The sequence below is a fragment of the Rhinoderma darwinii genome, chromosome 9 (assembly GCF_050947455.1).
Source record: "Rhinoderma darwinii isolate aRhiDar2 chromosome 9, aRhiDar2.hap1, whole genome shotgun sequence".
Taxonomy (NCBI): Eukaryota; Metazoa; Chordata; class Amphibia; order Anura; family Rhinodermatidae; genus Rhinoderma; species Rhinoderma darwinii.
The window spans coordinates 44,984,695-45,008,100 of NC_134695.1; the positions used below are offsets into that span (position 1 = coordinate 44,984,695).

Here is a 23,406-nt window from a genome sequence, read left to right on the forward strand (position 1 = left end):
TTCTTGATACGCTCCTGGTTTCTGGCTTAAAAATATAGATGCAAAATACTGACCAAATCTGCACTGTGTGAATGAAGCTTGTTGTAGTTGAAATAGTTATGAACTAAATAAAGATTTAAAAACAAGAGTCACTTTCAATGATAATTTATTTATCTACAGCAAACATAATACATCAAATGTTTATTGTACTTACGAACAGACCAGAATGTATGCATTTTTTTTTAAATTTATAATCTCATTTTTTTGTAGGTTTATTGTGTACATGGCTTAAATGTAAAAAAGATATGTGGCTTAAATAATGAATATTTATACAAAAATACACGTCATCTATATAAAATATAATCCTCTTTTCTCTAGTTTGTCACCTGTGGCTATGTTGCAGTTTCTAAAACGAATACATTAATTAGATCAATTTCAGTTACTTTCTATGTGCGTCTAGTACAATATGTATTAGCACCATACACACTTTGATCAGCCAGCCCATGGGAGTGTCAAATTTTAGACTCAGTTCACATCTGGGATGCGTCCTTAGGATATGTGCCAGGAGCATTTAGTGACATATACGCAAGCGGGCAAACATACTTTTATTAGCCAAACATATGTTCTATTGGTACATATTGGTAGACCTTTTTTCAACTATGCTTTCAATACAAGGAGACCCTTACATGCAAAATGATGATCTCGGTATTACTTAAAATTTTAAATGGTAGCCCTATAGTAAATAAGTCAGTACTTACGGTCTGTTTTAGTAAATACTTGTATTCCCTATAAAGTAACGATTGTGGATCATCTTTTCTCTGAATTCTGCATTGTGCTGTTCCTCTTGTATTCCTCTTACAAATCTATGAATAAATTGACATCTGGGTGTTGCCAGTTGGGGGTGTGTCCCTACACAGTCTGACACAGTCCAATCAGTGCTCGCTGTTTCAGACTGTGTAGGGACAAGCCCATTTGACAAGGGGAATGGTAACACCCAGTTGTCAGTTAATTCATACATTTCTAGGAGGAATAACAGAGTAACAGCACAATATTTACTATAGCAGACATATAAGGAAAGCTGACAGGTCCTCTTTAAATGTATCTCTTCTATATTTTATTTATTGTGTGGTTTATTCATCATATTCAGTTTATATATCATATGAAATGCATTTAGGTAACAAAAAACTAGAGTGTATATGCAAATTACCCAGGTAAAAAAAATAATTCCATGCGATTCATGTTAACCACAAAAATTGTGTGGCTTTCTTGTAATAATTACAAAGTTGAATGTGATTTCTTTCCAATACAGAATAGATAATAGAAATGGCATACAACTCAGTTCCATTGGATGAATATTTGTCTATATGAAGAAGTAATTGCTTGTGTGGTGTGAGTAAATTATGTAGCGGTGGTGTTTATATCGTTATTTATAGGACCTACCTTAAACCTTAGGTGACACATTCATCATGTAATCTGTATACATAATATCAATACACAACATTAGAACACCTTCAAGACTAACAAGTTTTATTAGAATGAGGGCTTATGGACCTCTTAGAGGGGAGCCCTCCTCTTAGGATGCCCCTCTATAAACCAAAGGCTAGAGCTGCTACAAAAATTGGCTTGCTCTGTACGACGATCATGTATTTCATGGTTGCCTATTCGTTAGAGCAGTGTTATACTAAATTTTCCCTGCCATGAAATGTGTGCCCACCCCCAGCTAACCCTGGCATTATTAGCCCACTGCTGGGTTTTATAGCGGGGAAGGAGGATCTATTTGAGGAGGAATTGTCCAGGCGTCCAATCCCTTAAGTAGTTGAACAGACTAGCAGACCAACAATCCTCCTATACAATGTAGTTAATATTTGTTATCGAGCAATCAATTTAGCTTAAAATAAGTTAAAATATCTACATGATTTTCAATATACAATTCTATATTCACGTATAGAATTCTATGACTGCTTCCAATAGTGCCTCTTAAATAGTGGAGGACCAAAGATGGCAAAGCACGCTACCTGCTTCAACAGCCCTTCTGTCAGGAGTGCACTGTCCATGAGGCCACATGAAAACAGTTCCAATACCTCCTCAAGGGGGTAGCATTATGACAGGTACATAGTCCATACCAGGACGTTGCCAAATCTAGTGTGTGTGGGGCGGGTGGGGGGGCCCACTATTTTACCTTATGTCTAAGATAGTTAAAAGGTTTACAGCCCCAGTTTTTTTGCTGATAGCATACTGAACCATTCATTTCTATGGGGCTATGCACATATAATCAGTTTTTTTTGCAGATCCGCAAAATTATAGAACGTGCCCTATTCTTGTTTGTGATTGACGTCCGTCTCACCCAATGGACAGCACACAGAAGCCACTATGATCCGTATTTTACGGTCTGCAAAACAGAAGTGGTTGTGTGCATGATGCCTTAGAGCAAGTGATCTCATTGGTTGCTGTGGACAACACTGACACCTTTTCTTAGAACAGTTTTTATGGATGAGGCCTTTCTGTTTAGTAGCTTAAGGGCTTGTCCACATGTAACGGAATTGCTGCAGACATTTTCGGCAGCAATTCCTCAATGTTGGGAGATGGCGACATCTCCTCTGAAAAACGCAGCAATTCCCTCCACTTTCCACAGCAGGAATTAACATGCTGCAGTGCAAAAAATACGCACCGCAGGTGAATTTCTGGTGGGAAATTTTACGCAGCGTCTGGATGACATTTGTTAAATCTCACCCCCTTTGCTGCTACTGTATTCTGCTGCGTATTTTTCGTCTGGACGGAAAATATGTCGAAATTCCGCTACATGTGGACAAGCCCTAAGAGTGAAATGGAATCAGAACAGACAAAAAGAAAGAGTTTAACATAAGACAACAAAGTATTATTACTCGCCCCATTACTACAAAAATAACAGGCATGAGAACTTTTAGTGAATATGGGAACACCTTAAAGTAAATCTTGGAATTCAAGATCCATTAAACAAGGTACATTAAGGTCGCTGCTATTGAAGGAACTTCCATTTGAGATCTGAAGACTGACGAGCTCTGAGTGCAGCGATGAAGCACCATTTTGCTGTGCAACTTGATGAAAGAATGAGCACAGATTCGGAACAAGCTGGAAATAAAAATACAAGACGTTACTAAGAATATATACTATCTCAATGTAGTATAACATCGTTATATAGTGCGGAAATATACAAAAAAAAACTAACTCTTATAAACTTACCACACCGCAGACCTGCAGAGTGCGCGCGGCCGTTCAGCCACTCAGAGTAGAGGGCGCTCTATTTGTATATGGTCTGCCTAGGACCTTTCACTAACTGCCAGTTACAGTATAGTGGAATATATACTTTACTTAGTTCACATCTACGTCATCAATTCCGTTTTTATGTTCCATCAGAGGAGCAGAAAAATAAAAATAAAATTGATGGGGCGTCGGATCCATCCCACGAGGTTCACCAACGGCGCCCATTGACTTATAATGGGGCATGTCGAGTTCCGCTGTGGTATCCGTCATCTTGGTGGGAAGAATAGCGCTGCATGCTGAGCTATTCTTCTCGTCAAATATGACTAAGGCTTTGATACAGATGTGAACAGAGCCTGTTGTTCCTGCTCATAGTTATTTTCATGTTTGACTCTGATTGATTGATAACACTATTTGCGATCCCTCTGTACCTAGTATGAAATAATGACTCTAGAAAAAGAGAAAAAATGCAAACACGCTTCCCTTATTGGTGTTGTAGTCCTTCAGACTTATGGAAATAAACTTAGGGGCTTCCAAGGATAATCCGTAAAGGTAAAAGGAAAAAATATCATCTAGCACCTTTTTGTAAAGATAGAATTCTTTATTAGCAACTCATTAAAAAGTATAGATGAAGTACAGGTTTGGCTTTCAGACGCTTACGCGTTTTGAAGACTATAGTCATATGACTTGTCTCTATATAAGTTCATAATATAATAACTGATGTGCTTACAAAGTGCTTGTACACTTGTGATATTATATCAAACATAAATGTAACCATCCAAAACACCTCCCTGTTAAGGAGGTGTCTCCTCCAATCTCCTGCCAACACTTCTTAGAAGTTCACAATGGCAATACATGGCTTAGAGCTAGGAGAAAAACACAAGGACAGGAGTTTAGAGGAGGCGTTCTGGATAGTGCAGCTGGAAATTGATCTATTATACAGTACATTTATTGAAATTTATGTTTGATATTATATCACAAGTGTACAAGCACTTCTTAAGCAGATCAGTTATTGTATTATATAGACAAGTTATTAGAAACACCCAGAATTGATCGATTGTCTTCTAAATAGAGCAGAATGCCTTACTAATGTATGCTATGACTAAGGACAGTTGTGTTCGAAACATGTAAGGGTCAGGAAACTGAGCCTATATTCCGCTACATCGATTTCCGGAAAAAGCCGAACAGAAACTAATCTTCTGCCGCTTAGTTTTAGCGATTGGTGGGGGTCTCAGTACTTGGACCCCCACCTATCAAAACTTCTGACATGTCACTATGACATGTCAGAAGTTTGTTGAACGTTTAGTTACCCTTTAAGTAATTTGCAAAAACGTTTGAATTGATTTTTCATATTTTATTTTTTTTACTTTTTAAGATACAGCTTCTATGTATCCTGAATACATAGAAGCTGTATCTTTCCATCAAAGGCAATTCCATCAGGTCAGTTGAACTGATAGCTCAGCTGAGACACACAGGATCCAGCTAATATCTATCACATCTAAGTTGGATTATACAAATATTCCAATTTAATATGACTAATTATAAAGTGACACCGATCTGTATTTATCAAGGTATAGGGTATAGTAGGAATTTTTAGTTTTGTTTGAGGGGGTGTTTTAAAATTTTAGTGAGTGGGCAAAAATATATGAAAGTAAAATTACTCAGCTTTTAAAATAAATTTAGAATGGCCAGAATGTTAAATGAATGAATGTATAAATAAAAATAATATAGGCCTGGCTTAGGGGACCACGTCTCGCATTGGTGGATGGTGTCCTTTCTGATGCCTCTTTTAGTAAACACCGGGCATTTTTACTGGGGTCTCCTTTTCTTAACGGGCTTGCTATTTTACTGGTTTGGGATACTACATCAGCTGTAAATTCTCAAAACTGTGCCCTCCCCTTGTGGGTCACTAGATATAAGAGCCTTGATAATGTTATCCTGAAATTGGAGGAAGATATTGCGACTATCTGGATGCTACAAACGCATTATACAATGCCGTTTGGGTAAGGTGGACTGCCAGTTCTTTTTGTCAGGTCTTACTTTTCACATTTCACTATAGGGCTTTATATCTTGAACAGATAGATACACTTCCCCCATGAAGCGGTTTATAATCTAGTATGCAGGCAGGCTTGGCAGTGGAGTAATGAGCTGAAATATATATTTGACTAGCAGGATATATTCTCTGCAGACTGCTCTGCTCCATCTTCATGGCAAGATCTGCCCGGCTGGGTTTTGGTGAAGCCCTTTTGATTTTTTTTCCTATTGTACCAAAGGCCACTTTAAATCTTGATATAAGGTGCTTCTGTAGAGGGATGCTGTTATAAAAATTGTCTATGTAGACTTGATATATCTGTCGAAGTTCCGGGGTTTTTAAGAACCCAAAACCCATTTTGCCGCCGATACCCAGGGAGGAAGGGGGGCACTCTGGAGTATTCAATTTGTAATCCTTTTTATCATAAATTCTAAATCAGTGTGTGTAGCCGGTGTTACTCTCGCACAACTTGCACATTTTTATTCTGTACCGGGCCCCTTTGTTTGGGAGGTATTGACAGAAGTGGAGCCTCCCTTTAAAACTTACGAGGGACTTGCAGCCGTTGTGTTTTTTCTGGAGTGTAAATTTCGGTGAATTTAAGAATAAACAGCCTGATCTTATATAACCTTTCATAATTGGGATCCTCAGGAGGTGGGCAGCGGGTATTATCACTAAGGTAGGCTTTCAATTGTTGCCTGCTCATAATAGCGCGTTAAAGGGGGGTATTATATAGGACAAGTAATCCCTGATGCTAGTTATTTTTTTTAATAATATAGGTTTGTGCGTCTCCTTTGCGCTAAATATTTTATGCACCATACTGCTGTAAATTATTGTATAACAGCGGTAAAACGTAAAATATATATAAACTGCTTTGTGTAACATATAGCAAAACAGAGGATTTCTCTCAGTATTACTTGTCACTTGTTTTACTTTCATTTCAGCAGAGTGAGGTCCACATCTGATGAGATTCCGTTCTTCACTGCGAGATACCAACTGCGAGAGGGGGTGGGGCTGATTCTATAGTGGAGCCTTGTGCTCAGATCTGGCCAGTATTAGGAATGAGATAATCAATTCTCCTGTTTTGCCTGCTCCATAGAGTACAATGGAAGAATCGGTTCCCCTATTTTTCTCCTAAATTCACCAAAAGCAAATCTCAAAGCTGGTGAATTAATTGGAGAGTTATTTCTCCAATGCCTTCCAATGGGTGACGAATCAGCGAAACGCAAATAAGGTGAAGTATTTTTCTCACTTTTACCAGGAGCCTGAACTTTACTCAACCCAGAATAGTTTTAGATATCAGCCATTAAATAAGATATGTATTGTGCAGCCCAGCTAGAGGAGAAGGAAACTGCTGCTTGTAGGACTGTGCTATTGTTTCCGTAAAAAAAAACGGAAACCTTACGGAACGGAGACAAAATGGAAGCCATTAGCAACGGAAGCATTACCATTGAAATCAATGGTAATGCAAAGGGAAGCTATGGTTTCCGTTTTCCTTTCCGTTGATGGGTTCCTCCAAAAAAAGGAAGGTCTGATGGAACCCATCAACGGAAACCGAATGCTGATGTGAACAGTCCCTAAGAGAGTCACGGGTCCTGGCTGTCTCCATACCTCCCATATACATCTTATAATTAATTAATTCATTTTGATATTTGAGTGATAGGGTTCATGTGACGAGCTATAATAATAATAATTATATGTTATAAATAATAAATGTTATGAATAATGTGTTATAGATGGGTTTCCAGGCAGAGACCAAACTTCTTGTTTTAATTTTTTAACATTAGGATCATATTGGGACCACTTGTTCCCATCGGCAGATGACAACATAAGTCATTTCATTTTCTCAGCAATAGACATGACTCAAAGTCCGACCAGCTAAACTGTTCTGCTGGGACATATAAGGGGAAGGAGTAAGCAGGTTGATCCTAACCCAGGAATTGGAAAGTGAAACTTAACACAACCAAAGATATATAAATTCAGACAACAAGGATCATTTTCAAAGCATTAAACGTTTTCACTTGTGAGGAGACCTCGGCTCGACCGTTCTTAACTCTTCTCCTAAGAAAAGGACATGTGTAATCCACATATATGGTAAGTGAACACTATATAGATCACTGATATATCAAATGTTTGGGTTGACGAGCAGTAGACCAAATTTAAAAAAAAAAAATATTTTGTAAATGAAAAAATCATGGAAAAATTGCTGAATCACATTCTGTTGAGTTAATATCAATGCCGGTCTTCTGTAAGTCAATGTCCACTCTACATTCTGTCCTGCCAGATGTTCTAACGTAAGATTGGGGTCATTATGGAAACTGCACTCTGATTGCTTGGAAAATGCTTGAATGGAAGAAATGACTAAATATTCAATGGAAACAACCAAGATAAACACAGATAAAGAGCTATATCTAAAATCAGAAACCCACATTTTTGTATCAGCCAATGAAGAAGTTTAACCCCTCAAGGACCAAAGGATGCAGCGATTTTTTTTTACGTTTTCTCATCCCCACGTTCCAAAAGCCTTAACTGTTTTTATTTTCATCAAAGTAGCTATATAAATGCAACATTTTGTAGTACATATAGTGTATTGTATAACTTTTATAAACTTTTGTTTCATTTTTGTCGGGGGGACGACGAGAATTTTGCAATTTTTTTTAGGTTTTGTCTTTACATAGTTCACCATGCAATATAAATGACATAACTTTACTTTGTAGGTCGCTACAATTACAGCAATACCAAATTTATATAAATTTCTTACGTTTTTCCTCTTATGCCCAATAAAAACACATTTTTTTCAGAAATTTTCTTTTTTTTTTTCTGCATTCAAAGTCCATGTTATTTTGACTTTTCCATCAATTCAGCTCCAGGAGGGCTTGTTTGTTTATTTTGAACGAGTTGTAGCTTTTATTGGTACTATTTTGGAGTACATACTTTTTTTTTTACTATTTATTCAGTTTTTTTGGAATGCAGAATTGTCCAAAAAAATAACATTTTTAGCATTGTCTTTTAAATATATATTTTTTTCTGTTTTACAGCCTTAACCGTGGGATAAATATTGTGTTCATGTTATTGTACGTGTCGTTACGAATGTGGATATACCAAATGTGTTTAGTTTTTTCACTTTTTTCCCAAATAAACGGCTTTGTAGGGGAAAATACGGGGATTTTTTATTTTTATTTTACTTATACAGTATACATATTTTTCAAAAACCTTTTTTTTTATTCCTACTATGGGACTTGAACATCTAACTTTGATTGCTTGTATAATAGATTGCAGTACTTCTGTATTGCAATGTATTTTATGTGTCAGTGTAAAACTGCAATCTATTAGGTCCTACCTCTTGCAGGGCTTAATAGGTCTCCCTATATGGCAGACCCGGGGGCCATAAATAGGTCCCTGGCTGCATTAGCAACCCATCAGCACCCTCCGATTGCAGGGCACCGATGGTGTAGCGTGGTAGCACCCCTCCTCTGTCTAACCACTTAGATGCCGCAGTCAACTTTTGAGAGCGGCATCTGAGGGGTTAAATGGATGGAAATTTAGTTGTCATCAATCGGTTAGCGCATGGTGTCAGCTGTATATTGCAACCAACACCCTTTAAGTGATGGTACCGGCTCAGCTCCATTACAGCGTCGTAAGAGTACGATGGCTCCCGTTAACTAACTGTGAGCCGCAATGTACTATTACAGCACAGGGCGAGAAGGGGGTAAAACAATTATGACTAGTATTTTATTGCACTCTAATACTTATGGTTTTATAGAAAATAGGGCCCTGGGCAGTAGCGTAGCTAGAAGGGGCAGGCGGGCCACTGGACCGCCCCCGCCATGACCGCCACTCCCGCTGCCCCTGCCATGGCCACGCCACACTTGGCGGCCTGCTGCCTGTCTAAGGGGGCGGCAGCGCGACTGAAACCGGCTGTCACCATCCCCTCCTGCACTAATTGTACCTGCGTCTATAGGACGCAGATACAATTACATGCATAAGCGCTGAATTCAGCGCCTAAAAATTAAGCTGATTGGCAGGGCAGAATGACTTGCCGCTTGCCCCGCCAATCAGCACCTTTCAACGACGCTAGCGCTTTTGTTGTTGAAAGGCGCTGATTGGCGGGGCAAGTCATTCTGGTCTGCCAATCAGCGCCCTTCAACAACGCAAGCGTCGTTCAGCCCCAGCAGACCTGCTCAGAAGAGAGCAGGCCTGCATTGACACAGGACGACTCGGGGATGGGATCAAGGTGAGTATATTTGGGCCACTGTCTACAGTGGGCTCTATGGGGGGGCACTATCTACAAGGGGTTGTATGTGGGTACTATCTACAGGGGGCTCTAGCTACAGGGAGCACTGTGTGTGTGTGTATGGTGCTATTATAATCAGGGACAGTGTGTGGTTCGATTCTAATCAGGGGCACAGTGTATGGCGCTATTATAATCAGGGACACAGTGTATGGTGCTATTATAATCAGGGAGACAGCGTATGGTGCTATTATAATCAGGGACACCGTGTATGGGGCTATTATAATCGGGGACACAGTGTATTGTGCTATTATAATTAGAGGTGCCGTGTATGGTGCTTTTATATATAGGGGCATAGTGTGTGACACCATGAGAATTTTATCTTTGTTTATAGGCGCAGAAATGTTTGAAAAATGAGAAGCTGAAGACATTTAAGTGGCAAACTGCAGAAATAGGCCGTGGCTTGGAGAAGTCATCATAGAGGTCTGGACCAGATGGAGAAGAAAAGAGAATAAGAACAACTAGAATCTGAAAAGACGTCACCGGTGAGTCACTTAATGTAAATATTTATTCTGCCTCTAATCAGTACTGTAGTCACAGTATGATCTGCAGCGAGATGATGGGTGAAACAGCAACTCCCAGCATATCCTTACCATTGTTCGGGTCATGCTGGGAGCAGTAGTTTTACGCCATACAAACCTATACGGCAGGGGTAGCCTGGCTGGTATATACTGGGATGATGGGGTTTATATACAGGAATGATGGTTGTTATATACAGGAATTATGGTTGTTATATAGAAAGATGATGGGTAGTCCAGCCATCATCCCTGCATTAACCCCCATCATCCCTGTGTATACCAGCCATCATCCCCTTATATAACCCACATCATCCCTGTTTACAACCCCATCTTACCTGTATATACTAGCCAGGCTGGTATATACAGAGATGATAGGGGTTATATACAGGCATGATGGCTGGTATATACAGGGATGATGGGGGTTATATACAGAAATGATGGGGGTTATATACAGAAATGATGTCTGGTATATAATTAGAATGCGCCTCTTCAGTTGTAAACATGGGTTAGGGGGGCCCACTGGGTTGGGGCCCATTCAGATATGTTTTGCCCCCCTAGCTACGCCTCTGGCCCTGGGCAACAAGCACCCCCACTCCCTTGCCACATTATCAACTTATCATTTTTAGATTTCAAAATGACTGGTGGATGAGGGTAGTAAAAAGGTTCATTGTAAATTCACTGGTTGTCTAAGGCACTAAAAAGGTCAGTTTTACATACCCTGGTGGCTTTTAAAGGGTCAATGGTAAATTCAAGTTGCTCCTAGGAGTCCTGTTCTTGGTGAGCCCCTATAAAATTGGGGCACTGGGTAGTTTACCTCCCTCTAAAAATGGCCCTGCTAATATTAAAGCATTGGAATCTAACTCTATGGTAAGTAGGTAAGATAGCAGTGATAGCACTAAAAAGATTATGAGAAAACATACATGTAGGGCTATGTTCACACTGGATTTATGATTTCCATTTGACATACATGCCGGGAAAATACATTATATTGGTAAATGGGATAATATTAAAGGGTTTATCTGGGGACCAATATTTTTATGTAAGAAGAAGTCACTTACTAATGTACTTTAATAAAAAATTCGGTACTAAATGGTGCCGTTCAAACCCGGTGAGTTGTGCTGCCAACGTCACTGTCACTGTCCATATATGCTCTGCTCGGGGACTCCAGTGATAGGAAACCCCTGAAGTCACTGTCCATATATGGACAGTGACGTCGACTGCAGTAGTGGAGTCCCAGAGCAGAGCATATTTTTCCCATCAACATAGCTGTATGAGTGTATGCTTATTTGTGGGATGAGTTGTATTTTTTAGTGGCACCATTTTGAGGTACATGTAGTTTAGTGATGAACTTTTATAAACTTTTTTTTCTGGCAAAATATAGAAAAAAAAGCTTTCCTCCAATATTTTTTGCGTTTTTAATTTACTCCGTTCACCGTGCGGTGTAAATAACATCTAACCTGTATTCTATGGGTTGATATGATGATGGCGATACCAAATAAGTATATGTTTTTATGTTTTACTGCTTTTGCACAATAAACACCCTTTTAACCCCTTAAATGACACGGCCAATTTTAATTTTTTCATTTTTGTTTTATCCTCTTAGCCTTCCAAAATTCACAACATTTTATATTTTCGTCGACATAGCCATATGAGGGTTTGTTTTTTGCAGGTCAAGTTGTAATTTTTCATGGTAGCATTTAATGTACCATATAATGTACTGGGAAACTGGAAAAAAAAATTGTGTTGCCATATTCTGAGAGCCATAACTTTTTATTTCTCTGCCGATTTAGCAGTGTTATGGCTTATTTTTTGCGGGGCGAACTGTAGTTTTTATTGGTATTATTTTGGGTACATGTGACTTTTTGATCACTTTTTATTCCATTTTTTTAGGGAGATGAGGTGACCAAAAAAATATGCTATCTCCTGCACTCCCATAGAGAATGAATGGAGGAGCAGTGCACATGAGCATGAAACCACAATACCTCTTAACAAGGTATTTGACAGCCACGCCTAGATAGTGCCAGCGTGGTTGTTGGCCGCGTTGCGACCGTGTCAGGGCCTCTCAGTGTGTCCTTACGCTAAGTGTATGTTCACACGCAGTAACCAAAAACATCTGAAAATACAGAGCTGTTTTCAGGCAAAAACAGCTCCTGATTTTCAGACGTTTTTGTAGCAACTCGCGTTTTTCGCGGCGTATTTTACGGACGTTATTGGAGCTGTTTTTCAATGGAGTCAATGAAAAACGGATCAAAAAACGTCCCAAGAAGTGACATGCACTTCTTTTTCGCGGGCGTCTTTTTACGCGCCATATTTTGAAAGCGACGAGTAAAATAACACCTCGTGGGAACAGAACACCGTAAAACCCATTGTGTTTTTATTCTTTACTGCTTTTGCACAGATGTTTGTAGGCGTAATGGAGCAGTTTTTCAGGCGTAATTTGTCTGAAAACAGTGCGTGTGAACATACCCTAAGGCTGGGTTCACACGAGCATGTTACGTCCGTAATGGACGGAACGTATTTCAGCCGCAAGTCCCGGACCGAACACACTGCAGGGAGCCGGGCTCCTAGCATTATAGTTATGTATGACGCTAGGAGTCCCTGCCTCTCCGTGGAACTACTGTCCCGTACTGAAAACATGATTACAGTACGGGACAGTTGTCCTGCAGCGAGGCAGGGACTCCTAGCATCGTACATAACTATGATGCTAGGAGCCCGGCTCCCTGCAGTGTGTTCGGTCTGGGACCTGCGGCCGAAATACGTTCCGTCCATTAGGGGTTAAATGGGCGGGGGTTAAACAGGCGGAATCAAAGATCACTTCGATTCCGCCCATTGCAGTAAGGTGTCGGCTGTGTTACACAGCCAACACCCGCTAAGTATGGAGTGCTCTCAGCACATTAGCCCGCTCCATACTTCCCATTAACGGCTGCCACGTAAAAGGAAATAATTAGTTTTTGCATTTTCACATTCCAAGGGTCATAACTTTGTTATTTTTCCGTTGATGCAGCCATATATGAGCTTGATTTTTGGACGATGAGATTTCTATTTCATTGGTACCATTTTGGGGTACATGGGACTTTTTGATTAACCTTTATTAAATTTACAGTGTTAATCTTGCAGTTTCAATAACGTTAACAATATTGTTCAGGTCATTCAAATTGCGACAGTACTTTTTTTTTTTTTTACACTTTGACTAAATAAAACAACTTTTTATGGTAAAACTTGTTTTATTATTTTTTATTGTGCACTGTTTTTAATTAAAGAGGACCTGTCACTAGGTCATATAAGGTGAATTGGTTTACCGACCTGAATAGTGCTGTCTCCCTGAGGGCACGTTGAGAGTTTTTCCGCTGCAAATGTTGGTTCAGATTTGGGGCAATTACGCAACGAATCTGCACCAACATTTGCATATTTGACAAGTAATTCAGACGTTGCAGAAAACACAGCGGACTTGCCACAGATTTCAGTTAAGCGCGTGTCTCTGGCACGGCCTAATAGGCATATAGCCATGGCCCCTCGCTGCCATGGCAACCCATTGTCAGTCTGCGATCGCATTTGCGAGCCACCAAAGAGTGACAGAGGGAGCCCCCTCCCTCTGTAAATGACTTAGATGATGCAGTCGCTATTGACCGCGGCATATAAGCGGTTGAACGGCTGCGATTGGAGTTAATTGTGAACATGGCCGTTAGAGCAGGAGCCTAGCTGTCATCAGACAGCCGAGCACCAGCCCCTCCCACAGCGGGACACCCGTGACGGGCTTATTCTGATGCGCTGTAAAAAAGTCTTATGCATCAGAATAGGGCCCCTTAGTGATCACCATGAAAAGGTGTATTGGTGCTCACTAGGGGTTAAACTACTCACTAGAGGGCAGAGCAGAACATGACTGGTCCCTCACCTCAGATCACAATAAAGAAAGAACAGCAGGAATAATGTCATGAACCCGGTTATTACACAGTGCAACGGCAAACGTAGTCAGAGGGTAGGAATCCTTTACAAATGTGCACTCACCTTTACTAGAACAAGTTTCTTCATGACGGGCTCAAACAGACTCTGCCCAAATGTCATATATATCGTGTAGTCTGGTGAGGAGCTTCTGTGGGACTTGTAAGCTTTTAACTCTGAATACAAAAAGAACAAGAACAAAGAGATAAATCAAAACTGGGGCAAAGGAAAAGTAGTAGTTGTTAATGGAGACCAAATGGCCTCTTAAAAATCAGAGCTGAAATCTGATCTATCTATCTATCTATCTATCTATCTATCTATCTATCTATCTATCTATCTATCTATCTATCTATCTATCTATCTATCTATCTATCTATCTATCTATCTATCTATCTATCTATCTATCTATCTATCTATCTATCTGTGTGAGACATCAACGTCTGATGGAAAGAATCGAATAGCTTAGTTGATAGCCGCATCTTTCTTTGTGATCAGCATGAGGTACAGTGTGAATGTTTCATCAAGAGCCCCCTGGGCAGGGAAGACAGTAGTACCATAGATAGCTGCCTTTTCTGCCTACCCCTCATCTTCTTCCTGGACACGAGAAGGGATTTAGAGAACTGTAGCCAGAAACGAGACTTGAAGCCCCAGGTCTCAGGTGTGTTGCTAAGGGGGGGGGGGGGGGGCTACCGAGGCATGTGCCCTGGGTGCCTGGGGAGAGGCCAACAAGCGATTTTGCTTTAGCAGGGCCCCAACCCATCATGTTACATTGACAATGGTATTGTATACTTATGTGGAATTGGGGCATTTGGGCCCTCTCAGTCTCCAGATTACGGGTGCTACTACTACCTTTGCACCCGCTGTAGCTGTGCCCGTGGCTGTAGAATTCACAGTTATTCAGTATATTACTGTAAGAAATGCCCAGTACAGAGCAATCCAAAAAGTGGTCACATGACCCTGTAAATCTATTGGAGGTTGCAGTCATGTGAGGAGTAAGCATGTAAGCACTCTGTACAATATACGGACCTGGGCTTGTAAAAAATGACCTGCGGCTGCAATGTTTACACAGCAGAAGCTCAGGGGGCGAATGGGCCCGAGTTTTTAAATACATTATATTGGTGAATGGGATTATATTAAATCTCCATCATATTTCTGTTACAAAAAAACAAAAAAAATGTCATCCCCGATTACGGCTTTAACGAGGCTCTATCACCAGTTTCAGAATTCCCTATCTACTATCGAATCTAATAGGCGCTATGTTGTAAACTACTGTGTTATTTTAAAGAAAAACTTTATTAGGGACAAAGTTATGAGCATTTTAACATTTATGCAAATTTTTTGTAAAAGCCCAACTGAGTGTTTTTTTAGTTTAACCTAGTGACCAATCAGCATCATACACTTCTCTTCATTCATGTCCAGCTTTAGTCACAGCACAGCATGTGACCGGACTTCCTCCCACAGTTCCTTTACTGGAGCGACGGGAGAATGACCAGACATAGCCTCTAGCCGCCTCCTGGCTGGCGGCGATGTCTGGTCATTCTCCCGACGCTCCGGTGAAGGAACTGCGGAAGGAAGTGACACCACAGCGTGATAACGCGAGATCACGCTGTGCTGTGAATAAAGCTGGACATGAATAAAGGGAAGTGTATGACGCTGACTGGTCAGCGTCATACGCTTTTCTTTACCACGCCCACTTGTTTCACACTAGGCAATTATTTGGCAGACAAGTGTTCATATAATGCTCGTTGTAAACAGGGCAACGATCAGCAGATGAACGAACAAACGCTCGTTCATCTGCTGATTGTATCATTTTTAAAAACTGAAATATTATCGTTGTTGGGGACAAGCGATCGGAGTAACAACCACTCATCCCTATATTAGCTCAATGTGAGAGGAGCAAACGAGCGCCGATCAATGAGATGTGTCGTTGATCGGCGCTCGTTGCATCGGCCAAAATTGGCCGGTGTAATGGGGCCTTAACTTAAAATGAGCACAATTTACAAATAGTACAGACCCCTTTAATAAACAATCAACAGTTATTTGGCCGACCACATTATACTTTGAAAATGTTAAAAATATGTAGCTGATTCTACTATATGATGAACTATTTCATCCAGTGCGCCATTTTGGCTACAGGTACTTTTCTGACTAAAAGCGACACCCCTGCATGACTCTGCTTAAAAATAAGTTATATTTCACCACTGCACAGAAAGTCTCTAAAGTGATTGTGGCAAAAAAAAGTAAAGTTCATGAAGTATGTATACACAAGTATAAAATGCCTACTATATAAGATGACCATATTATCTTGTTACAAGAAGCAAGTATTGACACCTACCTTCCCAGAACTGACTGAAGCCAAATATCTCTGTTGGGACATCTCTGACCAGCAACTTGGCCTCTGAAGCAGTTTCTTTGGTTTCTAGACTTTCTGACAAGCTCCAGTAAACTCTTGACTTTCCCATTCTCGTTGCATAAACCTTGTAATTGTCCTCAGGTTTGACTTCAAGCAAAAGACCTTTTCCAACACAGCTGAGAATGTCATTAGTGTACTTTATCTGCAGATGATCTACAAGCTGATCTGTTGAAGGGAATTGTACAATGTCTGTTTGCTCCATCTGGGCATCGTCAACATCTCTCGTAATAAAGAATTTTTTGGACACGTTTTTTTTTAGGACCTCCCTTCCTCGATAGTATATAGTGACCTCCCAAGATGTTACAGGTGGAAATCTTCCTGTTGGTAAATAATGTCAAATAATAAGAAAATTCCAGTAATATCACAGGCTTAATTGCCATAAATAATTCTTAGACCAATCCATTCTTGTAAAGAAGTCTACAATATAAATGTCTTTGGCTAATACTATAAAACATTTTTAGTCTTTGCAATTTTTGGCCATAAAATCAGGAGTTTAGTAGCAAAAGGGATTCAGCATATATAGGATAACTCCTAACGCATTTCGGCTTACATGGTCTTAAAGGAGTTTTCCAGCCAGTAAAAATGTATGGCCTATCCACAGGAAAGGCCATCAATAGCTGATGTGTTGGGATCCAACTCCCCCGCTGATCAGCTGTTTTGAAGGGGGTGCAGCGCTTGTATGAGCGCTGCTTCCCCTTCATTTCTACTTGCTTACTTTGAATCTTCGACACATATTTAGTGGCGAATCACAGGTAATGCAGCCTTTTCTCCCATTCACTTCATAGTTATCAGCAAACGAGTGAAAGTTAAAACAATATACACAATTACACAATTGTGCACCAGCCAATTATCATCAAGCATCACTTAAAACGTCACAATGATGTAACAAATCATTCTGACTGTTATTGAAAGTGAAATAAACATTGTAGCTATCATTAATCATAACAAATTAAACAGTTATAGTCAATAAAACTGAAGATACTATTATAATATCTTAGTACTCAGTAAGGCCTCATGCACACGACCATAGTGGTGTGCACAGCCGTGATTTGCGGCTCGGACGGCCGGGGAGTGTCAGCCGCGGCCATAATAAGACATGTCCGTTCTTTTTGCAGTCCAGGCTCCTGGGCCATGCACGGACCGTGGAAACCACGGTCGTGTGCATGGGCCCATTGAAATTAATGGGGCCGCAATTCACCTGCAGATTTGCAGGTGAATTGCGGCTGCAAAAATAAGTTTGTGTGCATGGGGCCTAAGGCCTCATGCACAGGACCGTAAAAAATCTCCATAATCGCGGAACGTAATCCGCAATTACGGACCCTCCCGATTCTATTGGCGGTGGACACTTTTCTGTATCGCTTCGGATAGGTGTCCGTGCCGTAGAACCGTGCAGGGAATTATGGAGCATATCCTACTTTTCGTTTTTTACGGGCTGTGCACCCATACTTTGTATGGGAGCACGGCCCAAAAATGCGGCCCGCAGCCCACGGCGGCCGGCCGTTCCCACAATCAGTGATTACGCGGGCAGAGATAACGGGCACGGACGTGTGCATGAGGCCTAATGGTAGAGAATATCCTAGCTAATATTGAGTGAAAATCCAATAGAATTATGGATCTAGTTGATTGCACCTGTGGTCTCGCCCCTACCCCGCTAAAAGGTCTAGTAACCTTCTCTATCCCACGAAAGGTTAAAACCTGAGCAATCACTGTCATGTACAGCAGAAATGTGATGGGGAGCCAGGGGTGGATTGCTAGCCTGTAAATTACTTATGTCTGACAGATTTGTCTAACAGGTTTTTACTTATTCGTTTCTTCAGAGCCCTTGTCGTGCATCCTACATACTGGATATTGCACTTCTCACAATCTATTAAATAAAAGACATAGTTAGTTTTCTACTTAATGTATGTTTTAGTTTTGTAGGACACATTGTTAGCTTTTGAAACAACCTGTTTAGTAACCTCTGCAAACTTACAGGCTTTGCAAATGTTATGTCCACATCTATAGAAGCCTGTACATTTAAAGGGGTTATGCGGGGACCAAAAATTATTAGCAGTGTACCCACTGCAGTATGTGAGTACACTCTCTAATATACATTCTGGTCCCAATTCGCACTGATTGAGATTTTCATAGATTTCCAAAGAGCTGCCAGGGGACCGGAAGTCTAGTTGCACAGTCTTATTTGATGATACGACCCTTCGTCATGTGACCGACCCAGCTGTACTTCATGTACGAGCAGGAGTACAGCGAGCACATGGAGTACAGCGGGGCCGGTCACAAGACGAAGAGTCGTATCATCATCAAAGAAGGCTGTGCAACTAGACTTCCGGTCCCCTGGCAGGGCTAGAAAAATCGATGAACATCTCAGAATCAGCACGAAGGGGACCGGAATGTATATTAGCAAGTGTATTCACATACTGCAGTGAGTATACTGCTAATAATTTTTGGTACCCATATAACCCCTTTATGGCTGGGTTCACACCTTTGCCTGTGTTTCCATTTTTTTGCTCTATCAGAGGAGCAGAGCAATGGAAATACTGGAATCACTGGTTCTGTTGTATGACGGACACCACCGGAGGCCAACGGAACCCATTGACTTTAATGGGTTCCTTTGGGTTTACTGTCGGGAGGTATGTTGTTTTACTGGAAACAATAGCACAGCATGCTATGCTATTATTTTGGGTCATTTTAAACAGCTCGGCAAAGGAGGGCCCTAATGGAGCCTCCTGCGCAGATGGGATCGAGGCCTTAGCCCTGTAGGATTGGTTTACTTTTTTTATCTAAAAACAAACTGGGTTACTACAGATTACCAATTGCATCTAAAGACTTTCTGCAAAGTCTAAACCACAATCTCATCCTGATATAATATTTGGACACATTTTTAATTAATTTTAGTAGTTGCTTGTTATATTTTTCAATTGCACCATTTTTGGGTGCACATATTATATTGATTAGCTTTCATAAAAAAAATAATTGGGAGTAAATTGAAGAAAAAAAAACAGCTATTCTAGCATTGCTTTTCGGATTTTAAATTTACAATGTTTATTATGTGGTGTAAATAACATGTTAACATTATTCTATGGATCAGTAGATTTACAGCGATACCAAATATGTATAGGTTTCTAATGTTTTACTACATTTCCACAATTAAAACACTTTTAAACAAAAATAATAATTACGTTTTGCATTAGCGCATTTCAAGAGCCGTAAGTTTTTTATTTTTCTGTCGATGTAGCCATATGTGGGCTTGTTTTTTGCGGGACGAGATGTAGTTTCCATTGGTATGATTTTGGTATACATGGGACATATTGATTAATTTTTTTTGGTGGGGGGGATGGGAAAAAAAAGCAATTTAAGCCGTTGCTTTTGTGTTTTTATTTGCACAGCGTTCCCCCGGTGGTTTAATTAATGTGTTGACATTATCGTTCGGGTCGTTGCGATCGCAGCGATAGCATATATTTCTATTTATTTATTTTTTTAGGCATATGGGGGCCTTTGTTGTGCCCCTAGCTGCCATTGGAACCCGTCGGCCGGCAATCACATTCATGGACCACCGATGGGTGGCAGAGGGAGCCCCCTGCCTCTGTCAAACCACTTAAATGTCGCGGGTGCAGCGAGTGGCGATCACAGCTTCTGTGCCCTCACGATCACAATCACGTCCATGCACGGCATTGCGTTTCCATGCCGTGCATGTACATGATTATGCACTAAGGTGTTGATGTCAAATCCCAAAAATAAATACTAAAAGGATTGTGGTGGGCAGTAAACCTACGGTTGTATGAGTTATTAATAACAAAATCATCAAAACATCAATTGCCACATAGACACCCCCACCCCCCCCCCCCCCAGATAATGAAGAGACCATCTATGGAATGACTATCATATGATGCTGTCAAAAAAATGGGTTTACCAAATAAAAAATGAATTGCTCCTGGTGCGGTTTTTGGTAACAGAATTTCTGCTGCGGAATGCAGCGCTGGAGTGAAAAAAAAAACCTTCCATACTTACCTGCTCCCTCTCTTCTGCACGTAGTCCGGCCTCCTAAGATGACGCCTGTGATTGGCTGCAGGGGTCAAATGGGGTGAATTGTCATCCCTGGAGGCCGGACTGCAAGAAGCAGGAGGGCGTTCTAGGTAAGTAAAACATTTTTTTTGTCCTGAGTTGCGATTTTTGCGGTGGAGTGGCTGCGATTCAACCGCAAAAGCCCCAACACTTGGCTTTCTGTTGCGGGTTTTGCATCCCCATTGAATTCAGTGGGGAAAACACTACCGAAAGTCAACGAAAACGCAGCCTAAATTGACATGCTGCAGATTTAAATTCTGAACCGCAGGTCAATTTATTAACGTTTACCCTCCGTTTTTTCCGCAGCGTGCGCATGAGATTTTCTAAATCTCATCCACTTTGCTGCTACTGTAAATGCTGTGGAAATTCCGCACAGAATTCCATTGTGGAAGTTTACATTACGCCCGGCCTTATGATTCTTGGATTTTTTTTAAATTATTTTTAGTCTAATATTAGATGACAGTGAATTTAATTATTTTTGTAAACTGATAAATAAAAAAGATTTATATGTTCTACATTAAAGTCAGTATTTAAGAGTTGTTCAGGATTAGACATGGCTGCTTTCTTCCAAAAACAGCACCACACCTGATTGTGTGTGGTATTGCAGCTCAGCCCCATTCATTTCAAAGAAGCTGAGCTGTATTACCAGGCATGACTCATGGACAGGTGTGGTGCTGTTATTAGAAGAAAACAGCCATGTTTTTCTAAGCCTGGACAATCGGGACTTTTAACAGAAATTATAGCCTTGAGTCTGTAGATAGTTCACTTATGAATGTTAGCTTTGCATATAAACACAGTAACTTTTTCCTTGGCCTCTTTGCTCCGGTAAGTTGCATGGTTACTGTATATGAACAGCTATGGTCTAGTCTAGGCACAAATATTTAAATGGACCAGTTGTCTGAAAAATCCTCTGTAACCAAAGCCGGGAGTACCTAACATACAATTGGACTCAGGACTAAGGACGTGGATACAATTGACAGCGTTGGTGAGGCACAGGAAACATCAGTTCGCTTCTCCACCATTTGGTACCTTTATTGTGATAGGACGGCGTGGGAACAGGGACAGGTAAGTGTGGCACTATCTACATCTGTCAAACTATCTAAGGGGGCAGTGTGAGGCACTATGGCAACGTTCTACATGGACAGTGTGTGGCACTTTCTACAGAAGGCAGTGTGTGGCACTTTCTACAGGAGGCACTATCTAAGTGGGCAGTGTAGGGAACTATGATGCTATTTACATGGGAAGTGTGTGGCACTATCTACAGGGGACACTGTTGCACATTCTACATGGGTAATGTGTGGCACTTTCTACATGGGTAGTGTGTGGCACTATCTACAGAGGAAGTGAGTGGCACCATCTACAGGGGCAGCGCGTGGCAATATTTCCAGGGGCAGTGTGTGGCCCCATCTACAGGTGCACTGTGGCACTATATAAGGGGGCAGTGTGTGGCAATATGGCACTATCTACATTGGCAGTGTGGGGCACTACCTATAAAGGCAGCGCGTGGCACTATCTACAGATGCAGTGTATGGCACTATGTACAGAGGCAGTGTGTGGCACTATGTACAGGGGCAGTGTGTGGCACTATGTACAGATGCACTATCTGCATGGGCAGTGTGTGGCACTGTCTACATGGGCACTAACTACAGGGAGCAGTGTGGGCACTATCTACAGCGGGCTCTGTGGCACTTTTCACAGAGGGGAAACTATGTGGGCACTATCTACCAGGGGCATTGTGGCATTATCTACAGGCACAGTGTGTGGCACTACCTACAGGGGGAACTATGTGGGCACTATCTACATGAGCACAGTGGCACTATCTACATGGGGAAGTTCATCACACCATGTACAGGGGGCACTGTCACACTATCTACAGGGAACACTGTGCCATTATCTACAAGGGGCAATGTGTGGCATTATCTACAGGAGGCAGTGTGTGGCACTAACTACAAGGGGCACTGAGTATGGCATTATGTATGCTGGTTTTTATGCTACTAGTAGCGGTCAGCACGTATCCACTAGCCTAGCCCTTTATATTAGAGCTTATAATATAAAGGAAAATAACTTGATTTACAAAGTATGCATTTGGAAAACCCCCTTTAAAAATTCTACTTTTGCCGCTTTGAACTGAGGTTTGGACTGATTTGGCAAGTGCAGGACTTTAAAGCAGTTGTCTCTAGAACACCACCCCTGTAAATAAGACGTATTAAAGCATATAGATGTCTCCTCTCTATTAGCTACAGCAGCTCAAGTGCTGGCAGACTGTCTGTTCTAGTATTACATAATCTTCTATTCGTTAGAATGAGCAAAATGTAATGCTACAGTTCCTCTGCAGCAGGCTGATCCACAGGGGTTTGAACTTGATTTCATAGTCTCAGAAATGACTTTTGATAAACTATGTCATATTGTTTTTCTTTTTTTTCTTATCAGTTGCAGTCACTTTGTCACATTCCCATTAAGCTGTGATTGGGGAAGCACCTGAACAACAGGTTTTCTACACATTCCAGTCACAGAACAATGTCACTTCATAGTTGTAACTTAGTGGCCTTCGCCAATGGTGCTTTCCTTGCATACTCACTCATTCTTTGTCCTGCTTCAGACAGATTTACAGCGGCAGCACATCATTTCAGTTTCTCAATGATTCAATAATTGACTAGTTTGTGCTAACTGCATCTAGGAATAATATTCAGTAACTTTCCATGTATCCATCTCCTGACTGGTACTTTTTGATACCTTTATCACAAAGTATTTGGAATGTTTTTTTGTCTTCATGGTGTCGTTTCTGCCAGGCGTGACTGTGCCCAGACACATTATATTGTCTACAGACCCTGTGTGTATTAACTTATTTTGGGACTTCTATAGCAAAATAGCTGTTCTAGTGATGATTTACTTTTGTTATAGTTAAAAAAAGGTAATTGAATGCATGACTATTCCCACTCAG

The 23,406-nt window shown here is 40.9% G+C and overlaps 1 protein-coding gene across 1 annotated transcript in view; it reads right to left on the minus strand.

Moving 5' to 3' along the window:
- Positions 1-205: 205 nt before the first annotated feature.
- IRF7 (interferon regulatory factor 7) overlaps positions 206-23,406 on the minus strand; it is a 43,223-nt gene continuing 20,022 nt past the window's right edge. The window contains exons 11-13 of the mRNA XM_075837587.1: positions 16,329-16,724; positions 14,060-14,169; positions 206-3,087 (exon numbers count right to left, since the gene is read on the minus strand). Of these exons, the coding sequence (XP_075693702.1) occupies positions 2,920-3,087; positions 14,060-14,169; positions 16,329-16,724 (674 nt within the window). The 3' untranslated portion in view covers positions 206-2,919. The remainder of the gene's footprint in view (positions 3,088-14,059; positions 14,170-16,328; positions 16,725-23,406) is intronic.